Here is a 12,542-nt window from a genome sequence, read left to right as displayed (position 1 = left end):
CTGATGGGCACTAATGAGGCAGCACTGATGAGGCTGCACTGATATGCTTCACTGATGGGCTGCACTGATGGCCACTGATGAGGCGGCACTGATGGGCAATGATATGCTTTATGTTAATATTGTTAAAGCTGTTGTTATTTTTTATTTTTGTAACCTAACGCTGCATAAAACATTTAACAGTGTCATTTTATGAGATAATTTACGAGGGTGTGTTTAGCGGCGGAAATAGGGGGTGGGACAAGGTAGGGTTGGGTGGGGCAACTGGTGGCAAGTAACTCTTAAGGCCTAGCTAGTAGCTCAGAACTTGAAATTTTGACTCCTGAATTACAGTATACCCAGAATAGAATATTTTTGCAGGAAAAATAAGTACTTTTATATATAGAGATTTTTGTATTTGTAGAGATACTTCTGTGATTATGAAATCTATGTACACAATACTTTTGCATTTTTATAGTGGATCAGTTTTAAGTTTAAAAATGCCTTTGTATTACACATTTACACAGGCTATGGTTTCTAAATATTTTGGTACCAAAAACAGTTTTTTTTCTACAGTTCCAGGTAAGAACAACAGCTGTTATTATTTCACTTGGAAGCCTTTCGTTAGCCAATTGTTCCACAGAATTTTAAAAAAAATGAATGTGTTACCTGCTAGAACTGATGAAAAGGCAGCACGGAATCCAAACATTTCAATGGAACTATCACTTTTAAATTCAATGCTGATGACATTAGATGAGGAGGAGTAAGTATAGTTTGAGGGATAGCAAAGAGTTGCCAAAAGTGTAGCATTTTGGGGATGTCCATCATACACTTTCACCCAGTCATAGACACAGTTATTCGATGTTTCTAATCTAACAACAAAACACAAAACCATATCAATTCTAAATCAGATCTAGAGGCCAAAACAATCCAGATAAATCTGGTGGAACTTGGTGAATAGATTTGTTAATTTAAAAGTACATTCCGACATCTTTTTCTCTCCAAAAATGTTGCAAATAACTTATTATATTATTTTTAGTAGCTGGGAAAGCACCTTTCCTCAGTGTGACTTTTTTAACCGCTTGCCGACCAGCCGCCACTGTGTTCAAATTCAGATGCACGACATGATATCCCATGCTGATCTTTTATACACTTGAGTCATTCAACTAGGCAAGACTAAATGACAAAGTTAATTGCAAAGTCTAAGTTTATAAACAGGTCACTATGAAAACCTACATTTTATTTTAAGTGTATGCATAGCCAAATATTTTTCTTGTTTTGGATGGATTAGGTAAGGGTTCAATCACTTCTCAGGTTAGATTTTTTACAACCTGTGTCCCATTTGGGAGGTTTCCCTTCAATGTCACAATCGGAAGGAAATTAAACAACACTTAGCCCTGGTTCACATTTCAGTGATTTGGCATGCAATTTGACATGCCAAATCGGCGGCTATTGCCGGCAATGGCACTATCCGAATCGGTGCAACGCCGCACCGATTTCCAAAAGTAGTTTCTGTAACTACTTTTGGCGACTTTGGGGTGCAATTTCAATAGACATCTGTGCAGAAACCTGCACAGATATCTCTGAATATTGACCCTGAAGTTGAGACTGACATGCAGGAATGAAATTGTGCGAGTTCCGCTGATTTCATTCCCTCTGTCAGTATAAACACAGGCTTAAGTGAAGGAAATTAGAATATTTGTAGTGAACTCTTGTTGTAGAGGCAAGGTGAGCAATAGAACAGAGAATCTCCCCAGTGGGGATACAAACAGGAATAATACCCAATAGAGGGTCTAAACCTTTATCTCAATCCAAAACTGACAAAATAAGCTTTTCATTTACATACACTCTAACTTGGCACATTTTCAGTTCAGATTTCACAGCTTTTACTAGGTTTAAACTCATGATTGCCAGTGTAGGTTCTAGGTAAGTCTTTGTGCATGTGTGGAGTGCCTTTTGCTTTTTTTTAACAAGTAAAAAACTGTCCATATTATATTTGCTCAAAGGAGAAGTATGGTCAAAGCTCTTTTGGCCATGCCTCTCATGTCACAGTAGTGCAGAACTAAGTGCACTCCTGTGAGCCAGATTCAGCCGACAGAACTAAAGCCCGCTGTTGGCTGACATCAAAGAGCTGGTCCAGGCTCTGCAGGGATCCCAAAAATAATATTGAGATCTGTCCAGATGCCTGACTGCAGCTGGCTCAGCCTCTCATCACACCGCTGAGCGTCAGAGCCAGCTGTTCCCGCCCCCTGCACAGCCCTGTACTTCAGTGAACACTGGAGGAGCAGAGCAGAGAGAAGGTGGCTGACAGTCACTGCTATCTGCCCACTGAAGATCAAGAACTGAGCAGTCAGCGGTTATGTGATCACTCAGTTCTCAGTCTTAGAGCTGGCAGGGGACACTTGCAGCAACGGACTGATGCTGCATCCACATAGGTGAGTGTGTTTGTTTTTTTGTGCTTCCATACTTCTCTTTTAAATAATAAGCACATCTCTTGTTCTAAAACCATGTATGGAATAAATAATTATGTAGACCGACATCTGAAAATGATATTTGTCTGGCTCGAATGTGATCCTTTGGTCCAATAATTTCTCAATTACTGACCTAAATCATGTAAACAGATTAGGCATTTTGACTTTAATTTCTTTATAATCTGGACAGATTAAAACCAGCATTTTCAAAAAAAGCTAGCAATTATATTTTATTACAGGATAAGTTTCCCCTACTTTTATTATGCACTTACTGAAAATGTGTAAAAGTCAATTCCACACGATACCCTCTTGCTGTCTCAATCTCCCATATGCAGAAACTATTAGATGAGTAATTGTTGGGAAAATTTGGGCTGGTTATGACCCCATAAAACTGTGTGATGCGACCTCCACAGCTGGTGTTATTCCCTGTAATATACAAAATAAAATACCAAAAGGCATTGTATTCTATAAATTCCAAATAAATGAAAAAAAAAAAATGCAAATATTACTACATACGTGTAGTCCAGCTTGGAAATGTTGTATTCACTGTAAATTAAATAAATATTTCATCAAGTATTTCATTGCCAGATGGAATGGCAGAGATAAAACATGTTCTTAAACAAAAAATGATTAAGTATTTAATGCTGCATAGGAATTTAGGAACATACATGAACTATTCATTAATCGGTTAGGAAAATACATTAATAATTATTATTATGAATATTAACAGATGGAGAGACAAACATAAAATAAGTGAATCCAAATAAGTTAAACATTGAAATAAATGTATATACCTGTTGGCAAACCTGGGTATGTTGGGCGTTCTGTAAAAAGATACATATTTTAAATGAATCTCATTACTTTCTCAATACTTTCTTACATAGACAAACATAAAACAAAATGTCTAAGATGTGAATATTAGAGATACATGATGTTTTAAAGGCTAAGTTCACCTTTTGTTTCTAAATTCCAGCTCCTCTATGTACCAATATCCCATAAATGTACTTCTTTTGTAGAAATAAAAAAGCTTTCTATTTATTCTACATAGCTCTTACATCAGTGCCTGTGCTTGTTGTATAAAAAAAACGTCTCCATTATTTCCTAAACAGATCTTAGAACACGACACAGGAAGTAGTTCACAGCTGACTTTATTAGCACACACCCTGCATCATCTGACCTCCTACTCCAGGAGATTACTACCACGTGTTTTTTAAATGCACTCAGAGATCACTGTTCCCACGGAATACACAAGCATCAATTTTTTTTTTTTCTACCTTAAGCTAGCCATTCATTATACATTGTTCTTATCCAATTTCCTTTAGATTTACCTTCACCTATGTAGTGGAAGGACCTGTCTGATTGCATACAAATTGAAAGTGTTTAGGTTTGACCTCCTATTATATGGTTTTGGTAAATCTAATGGGAAATTGAACAAGATAATTGTATAATGTATGACCAGCCTGACTTTCATTTTGCAATTATCTTTTTTTTGGCAGAGGATGCAGAAGCTCTAGTATTGAAAACAGGGGACGTATCTCCTGGGTTTTGTAAAGCTCTCCATACACTATGCAATCTGATTGTGCAATCTCTCTTAGATCTACCATCAACTATGTAGTGCAAGGGCCTGCCTGACTGGATACAGAGTGAATGGATAGATAGGTGGGTCATCCTATTTCAAAGTAGTTCTGGTAAATCTAAAGAAAATTGTACAGATATGGTACAGATTGCATAGTGTATGGTCAGCTTTGTACAAGTACATAGGAGGGAGTGGATAGAGACAATTAGCTGTCAAGCCCCATTCACATCTCTGTGTAGCTGGAAATCACATTCTCACATGCACTGTTTTTCAGCGAGTTTTAGAGCATTTTCGCTCATCCCACATAGGGCAGCCCATTCAACAATTTCCCTAAAGAAGGTCCAGAACTGGAGTGGTGCATGGTATATTTTTTACTGTGCTTTTTGGTGCGTTTGAAGCATGATTCTGAAACACACGACAAAGCATGCATTTTCTGTGCAGTTTGCTATGCTTTTGAAAAACACACAGATGTGAATGGAGCCTCACCGTACTTGTGTAAAAACACCAATTTCACTTTGTTACATATGATCATGTGGCAGGTCCTGATTGGCTGATTGTGCTAACCCTCCTTTCTATCCTGAATATTGCGCAGGGCTGATTTTAAGATATATTTAGGTACTTTACTCTAGTTTCATTTAAAAATAGTAAACAGTAACTATTTATATGAGCACATAACTGATTAAATTTATATTTTTTATTATTTTACACAGAGTTCAGAGAAAACTAATACGGCTACAACAAATCAAGTACACAGAGTTCAGAATGACAGAAAATTGCTTCCCCAAGGTAACATACAACTTGTAAAGCCATGCACAGACCTGTGAGAACTCAGTAGCCTATTGAAGTTTGAAATAATGAATGTATTCCTTAGGACCCTGCTAGCCTAAATGTATTGACCCCCATTAATTTGGCCCAAGTGGAGGTTCTGATCCCCCCACTGTTCAGCAATAATTGCTAGTCACGGTGACCAGTTATAGTAATGCACCAAAATATTGCCACTATGTCTAACTTACTACCTATCTCCTCTTAAGCGTCGTACACACGATTGGATTTTCCACAGACAAAACCGCTGACTTTTGTCTGAAGGGCGTTGGCCCAAAACTTGTCTTGCATACAAACAGCACACAATTGTTGACCACCAAACCCGAACGTAGTGACGTATTAGACGTACTAAGAGCCAATAAAGAGGAAGTTCAATTGTCATGCGCCACCCTTTGGGCTCCTTCTGCTAATGTTGTGTTAGTAGAAGTTTGGTGAGTGTTGATTCGCATTTTTCATTTCGTGCTTTTCAGTTAGTTTCTGAATGGCCGTTCGTCAACCGGACATGTTGCGGAATTGGAGGAGATAACATGTTTTTTATTATTGGCCTTGGAGTTATTGCTTTGACCCAAGTCCAGTCCAGGAACAGGAAGAGGAGGTTTTCTTGGACCAAAAATTGGTTGCTTTATTAATCGTGACCAATTATGTCATATGCCTTTGCTGCAGGAGCTCCAGGAGAATAATCCAGTTGATTTATCTCCGGATGACAGACCCCTGCTTTCACCAACTCATGGCATTGTTGACCCCTATATAAGAAGCAGGACACATGCATGAGATTTTATTTTACTTTTTGGTTGAATAATGATTTGATTTGGTATATCTTCTATATTTTTGGATGCATAGAATGCACTTTTTGGGTAAGTTCTATTGCCAGATAGCATGTCTAATTTTATTATTTAAAAAGAAATACAATGTAAAATTGACAAGTGACACCAACATAGTTGTATCTTTGATCTTAAAAACTACGGGATAATGGTGTTGTGGTAACTTGCCCAAATAAAAAAAGACAAGCATAATAATATTATTCTTGATTCCACTAGAAAATAAAAGCCTTTTAAAATACATTTGGCAGAACTCCATCAGTATCACCAGGAAAGCAGCTTCATTATTATCCCAATAAATAAGAAGAGTATGTGCGCTACATTTCGAGATTTCATAATTTGCCATGTCACAAAGGTAATTCTCCATTATGAATGCTAGTTTACAAGACTGACTGCTTCTGGCTCGTCCTTGTTTCCGAGCATGCGTGTTTGTACTTTGGACTTTTGTCCGATGGACTTGTGTACACACGCTCGGAAAATCCGACAACAGACCATTGTCCTCAGAAAATTTATAAACCGGCCATCCAACATTTGTCCACGGAAAGTTGGCCAACATTTGTCTGATGGAATGTACAAATGGTCGGATTTTCTGCCAACAGCCTGTCATCACACAATTCCCGTCAAAAAATCTGATTGTGTGTACGAGGCTTAAGTGTGACATCACTTGTTCCTGCTCACTTTTCTCTTGCTTATTACTGTGCAATGGCATCAGCAATATCAGAAATATATGTTCTGCCTTGTCTCCTTCTGTCCTGATACAGTCCTGTTTTATTTGTGACAGATTTGTTTAGTGAAAAATGGATGCAATCATATTACCTGTGGAACCATTTACAAGGGCATTTTGAGAATCTAAAAGAATGAACATATGATTAGTCAGTGAAATGCATAAATATGACAATACAAGAACAATGCTGATACTAAAATGAAAAAAATAAATGTTGACTTACTTATAAGTTCCATAGCTTGGAGTGAAGTACGGGACACGAGTGGTATATTCATAAACGCTAACCACTAGGTTAGAGTCTGCTACATTCAGGTGATTGAACACTGGCAAAGCTTTGCTGGATACACCCCTTGGATGTACCCCTATAACCCTTTCCCACTCCGTGAGACCTAATTTTCTTTTTTATCCACTAATGCAGAATAATATAGAAACAGAGAGGTGGGTGGCCTGTTCCCAGTACTGCACTGCACGATATGGAATTTACAAATAAGTCAAAACTCCTTTCATCTTAATTGTACAGTACAGTATCCATAGACCCTAGGACATCTCAGAGCAAAGAATGAGAAGTGTGGACAACAACAAGGCAAACAGAACTGTGCCAGCGGGGCCAACAATACCAAGGGTCAATGGACCAAACTCAGAGTGCTGCTGCAAGAACCTTGGAGCCAAAAGCTGCATTCACAGAGGATTAGATGTCCGCCTAGTAGAACTTGGAGAAAGTTTAAACTGATGAGCAGGTGGCAGCCAAGTAGTCATTAGGACAAAGAGAAAATCCACCTTTCTGATAGAAGCTGTGGCTTTCTGATAAACTCTGATAACTCTGACAGAATCCAGACAATGAAAAGCAATTTCTTTGGGATGCTTAAGAGCAGGGCACAAAGAAAAAAAGACTATGCTTTCACTGAGGTGGAAGGTTGACACCACCAGAGGTAGAAAGGTAGGTCTTAAATACAAGGATAATTTATCCTTGTGAAGAATCAAGAATGGCTACTTACAAGAGAGAGCTGCTAGGTCAGTGACATGTGTGACAGATGTGTTAGTCACTAAAAAGGCCACCTTGTATCAGAAATCTTTCAAAGATAGTTCCCTGATGGATGCCAAGGCTGGTTTCTACATGGCAGAGAGAAACAATAAGATCCCCAGGCAGGGGCGGATCCAGGGGGGGGGCAACGGGGCAATTGCCCCCTCCGAGAAATGCGGGTAAGTGAGCCGGCGGGCGGCTCCGTAATTGAGAGAGCCGCCGAGCGGCTCGGCGGCTCCATAGGTGAAAGAGCCGCCGGGCGGCTCCGTAGAGACAGACAGCGGCAATGGCGTTGTCAGGTGGGTGCGGGGGTGTGCGGTCCGCACCCGGGTGACACCCGCCAGAGGGGTGACACCCGTAGGTAGCGGCACGCACCGCTAACACCGCCCGCTGACCTGATCTGCTTCTCAGGTCTTGCGCTGTGTGTGTGCCTCAGCGCAGCGGACTGAAGCCGCCTCCCCCTCCTCTCTGTTTACATTCACACAGGAGGAGGAGGAGCCCGAGGGGCACACACGGCTGTGTGTATCTTCCGGTCCGCGCTGTTCTGAGGTCTGTATTAATGGGGGCTCTGCACTGAGGGGGATTCTGTACCAATGGGGGGCTCTGCACTGAGGGGGATTCTGTACCAATGGGGGGCTCTGCACTGAGGGGGATTCTATACTAATGGGGGCTCTGCACTGAGGGGGATTCTGTACCAATGGGGGGCTCTGCACTGAGGGGGATTCTATACTAATGGGGGGCTCTGCACTGAGGGGGATTCTGTACCAATGGGGGGCTCTGCACTGAGGGGGATTCTGTACCAATGGGGGGCTCTGCACTGAGGGGGATTCTGTACCAATGGGGGGATTCTGTACCAATGGGGGGCTCTGCACTGAGGGGGATTCTGTACCAATGGGGGGCTCTGCACTGAGGGGGATTCTGTACCAATGGGGGGATTCTGTACCAATGGGGGGCTCTGCACTGAGGGGGATTCTGTACCAATGGGGGGCTCTGCACTGAGGGGGATTCTGTACCAATTAGGGGCTCTGCACTGAGGGGGATTCTATACCAATGGGGGGCTCTGCACTGAGGGGGATTCTGTACCAGTGGGGGGCTCTGCACTGAGGGGGATTCTATACTAATGGGGGCTCTGCACTAAGGGGGATTCTGTAACAATGGGGGGCTCTGCACTGAGGGGGATTCTGTACCAATGGGGGGCTCTGCACTGAGGGGGATTCTGTACCAATGGGGGGCTCTGCACTGAGGGGGGTTCTGTACCAATGGGGGGCTCTGCACTGAGGGGGATTCTGTACCAATGGGGGGCTCTGCACTGAGGGGGATTCTGTACCAATGGGGGGCTCTGCACTGAGGGGGATTCTGTACCAATGGGGGGCTCTGCACTGAGGGGGATTCTATACCAATGGGGGGCTCTGCACTGAGGGGGATTCTATACCAATGGGGGGCTCTGCACTGAGGGGGATTCTATACAAATAGGGGCCCTGCACTGAGGGGGATTCTATATTAATGGGGGTTCTGCACTGAGGGGGATCTATACTAATGGGGGCTCTGCACTGAGGGGGATTCTATACAAATGGGGGGCTCTGCACTGAGGGGGAGCTATACTAAAGGGGGCTCTGCACTGAGGGGGATTCTATACAAATGGGGGGCTCTGCACTGAGGGGGATTCTATATTAATGGGGGTTCTGCACTGAGGGAGATCTATACTAATGGGGGCTCTGCACTGAGGGGGGATTCTATACTAATGGGGGGCTCTGCACTGAGGGGGGATTCTATACTAATGGGGGGCTCTGCACTGAGGGAGGATTCTATACTAATGGGGGGCTCTGCACTGAGGGGGGATTCTATACTAATGGGGATTACAACATCTCTCTGCTGCCTGTCTCTGGGACACACGAGACCACCTTAGCAGGTGGCAAGTGACAATCTTCATCTGGTGACAGGCGACGTGGCAAGAGACAATCCGCAACATGTGGCAGGCGACGTGGCAAGTGTCAATCTGCATCTGGTGACAGGTGACGTGGCAAGTGACACACTCGGGGCTCCCACTGATTCTGCATTATGGTGAGTTAAACTATTTAATTTTTTATAACAATGTAATAATAGTAATAATGCGCTTCAATCATCCTGACACCATAACAGCCATGGTGCCGTGATGATTGAAGCGCCAACACCAGCCATTTCCCCGATAGATGTACCCCAAAAAAATATATTTTCTGGCAGTGCCCCTCCCGAGACTAGACTCTGGATCCGCCCCTGTCCCCAGGATACACAAGGTGCTGTAAAGGTGCTTTATACCAAGAAACACCTTGCATGAAAGGTTTTAACAAGGGATCGCAAAGCCAGAAGTTTCTGGAACAAAATGGAAAAGGCTAAAACTTGTCCCGTAGCCTCCCTGGCGGTTTTCCCGAGTGTGGCTCGGGGTTAAAATTCAGGACCATTAGCGGTAACCCCGAGCCACACTCGGGATTACATCGCAGGATCCTGGTGTGCCTTTACTTACCTTGTCCCCGGGATCCTGCGATGTCCCCCGCAGTGTCCATGGGCTCCGTCCTCCTCCGAAGCCTCTCCTTGCCAAGCTCCGTTCCCTGAGAGCGTCGCGACGCATGGGGACGGAGCCTGGTGGCAAATTAAAAAAAAGTAAAAATCATAACACATACAGTACTGTAATCTTACAGATTACAGTACTGTATGAAATTATTTCACATCCCTTTTGTCCCCAGTGCTTTGGCCCATGCCCTGCATGCAGTTTTATGTGATATATACTGTTCTTTCTGCCTGGAAACTGGAGATCGTCCATAGCAACCAAAAAGTGTCCCTTTACGCCAAAAGTGGCTTTAGACCAGCTAGAAAACAGCGATAATAAATTAGAACACTTGCAGAATTGAGCGATAGTGAATCGCGGGGAAATTTATTTTATTACTATTTATTTTTATTTTTTTAATTATTTATTTTTATTTATTATATTATAATTTATGTTTTTGTGTTTCAAACTTTATCATACCCGGGATATCTACTAGACTCTTGTTTGGACAGATTTAAGTGTGTTATTGTTAAGAATTACAGACCTACAATATAAAACGCCAAATTTCCATGCAAAATAATTTTACCGCTTTCAGCACCTAAAATCCGAAATAATCATACCGCCAGGGAGGTTAAGAGTACAGTATTTAAGGCCAAATTCTGGTCAAGTTCTGATTGTAGAAAGGCCAGAATGCAAGGCACAGAGTAATCTCTGGGATTGAAGTTCCAAGAGAAAAGAGATGGAAGATTTTGGGATGAAAAGCCCATTCCCTTTGGTCCAGACAGTAACGACTGAGGTAATTGAAGTTCAAACAATTGTCTACTCCAGGGATGAGAACACCAGAGATCACTGGACAGTGTTTTGCCTGTGCAATAAACAGCTGTGGCATTGTTTGTTTGTACCCTGATTAGGTGTTCCTGAAGAAGAAGGGGTCAAGTGAAGAGCTATTTTTATCACCAGATAGTTGATAGGGAGCTGGCTTCCCTTGGTGACCATTTTTCCTTAAGTGTAAAAGATTGGGACACTTCTCCACAGCGTGAAGGGGGAATCTGTGTTACTACCTTCAATAGGTGTGGTAGAAACTGCCTCCCCTTTGTCAGGGCAGGATTTGAAATGCACCAAGCTAGGAAGCTCCTTTCTTGGCTGGAGAGGAACAGAGGGAGGTTGAGAGAAGGAGCATGCTTGTTCCAGACTAACAAGAGGTTACATTGGAGAGGCCTTGAATGGAATTGAGAACAGCCTTGAATGAGGCAATCATGAGACCCAGAACTCTCATAGAGAATCTCACTGAGGGATGTTTCTTTGATCTTTAAGTTCTAAGTATACGATCTTAGAAAGATGCATTTGTTTTCTGGAAGGAAGTTCTTTGCCTGGTCTGTGTCTAGAATAAGGCCTAAGTATTATAGATGAGTAGAAGGTTGGAGGACAGACTTTTGAAAGTTTATTAAGTTTATTACCAACTAAAAGCCTAAAGTACCTGAATACTCATTTGGACATTTGCAGGTAGTTGAAAGAGGACTGAGCCCTTCAGAAAAAGAGCATCTATGTCATCTAGGTACCCTGTTATCTGAATACCCTGAGTACTCAAAGCAGAGTTCCACCCAAAAATGGAACTTCTGCTCATTGTACTCCCCCCCCCCCCTCCGCTGCCACATTTGGCACCTTTCCGGGGGAAGGGTGGGCAGGATACCTGTCTTTGACAGGTATCCTGTTCCCACTTCTGGGAGCCTCAGCCATGGGTATTGACGTCACTGCGGGCTCCCTCCTCCTTCCCCAGCCGCCGGGCTATAGGAGAGAGGAGTGGCGCCTTGCGCATGCGCAGTAGGGTTCGGCTTCCCTGCCAGGTCCCCTTACTCGCAATGGAGGTGGCATGCACCCGACAGCTGATGGAAACATCTGCTGTGCCGACAGCTGCGGTGCTGACATTGCTGGACTCCAGGACATGTAAGTGTCTAATTATTAAAAGTCAGCAGCTGCAGTATGTGCACAATATTACAGGTCATCCTAGAGGTCTGGGTACGACTTCCAAGGTTTTACTGAGATTGCACCAATCAGGATACACTGCTTATATTGCTGTAGCACAAGGTAGTGAGGAGTTGATTGAATAATATAAAATAAAATAAACTAATAAGGCATAGAATGATTTCTTTGAAGGGGAGAAGAGGTCCATCACATAAGGACGCTGCAAAAACTGAGGTCTAACAGAGTGGAGCAGGGTTATAGGGATACACACAGCTGGCATATCCAGCAAAGCTTTGCCAGTGTCCAATTACCTGAAGGTAGCAGCCAGCAGTGCTGTATGTCCTGTACTATATAATTAAGATATTATTCATCTTTGGATAAAGCTTATTTTGTCCAGTACTCCTTCTGTGAATGATAGTTCCAGATTACTACTGATTTTAAGCATAAAAAATCATGCTTTACAACTTAAAATGACAATGATGACTAAGTCACTGTCAGCTAGCTTTGTAATATTTTTACTATTATCCTCTCTCATAGCTTAATTTCCTACAGATGATTTGCTCCCAGGGGTGTGTGGCCAAAAGCTGATATGGCATGGATAATGCCACAGAATTCAAAATGACTGCCAAACCAGCTGTGGCACTTCTCTCT

General features: G+C 42.6%; 1 protein-coding gene across 1 annotated transcript in view; it reads right to left on the bottom strand.

The window, feature by feature from the left end:
* DMBT1 (deleted in malignant brain tumors 1) overlaps positions 1-12,542 on the bottom strand; it is a 165,362-nt gene that overhangs the window by 74,466 nt on the left and 78,354 nt on the right. Inside the window, exons 11-15 of the mRNA XM_073627487.1 lie at positions 6,480-6,512; positions 3,242-3,271; positions 2,964-2,993; positions 2,720-2,873; positions 646-848 (exon numbers count right to left, since the gene is read on the bottom strand). Of these exons, the coding sequence (XP_073483588.1) occupies positions 646-848; positions 2,720-2,873; positions 2,964-2,993; positions 3,242-3,271; positions 6,480-6,512 (450 nt within the window). The remainder of the gene's footprint in view (positions 1-645; positions 849-2,719; positions 2,874-2,963; positions 2,994-3,241; positions 3,272-6,479; positions 6,513-12,542) is intronic.

The sequence above is a fragment of the Aquarana catesbeiana genome, linkage group LG04 (assembly GCF_042186555.1).
Source record: "Aquarana catesbeiana isolate 2022-GZ linkage group LG04, ASM4218655v1, whole genome shotgun sequence".
Taxonomy (NCBI): domain Eukaryota; kingdom Metazoa; phylum Chordata; class Amphibia; order Anura; family Ranidae; genus Aquarana; species Aquarana catesbeiana.
Note: the sequence above shows the minus strand (reverse complement) of the source record. Positions and strands in the feature narration are given on the sequence as shown.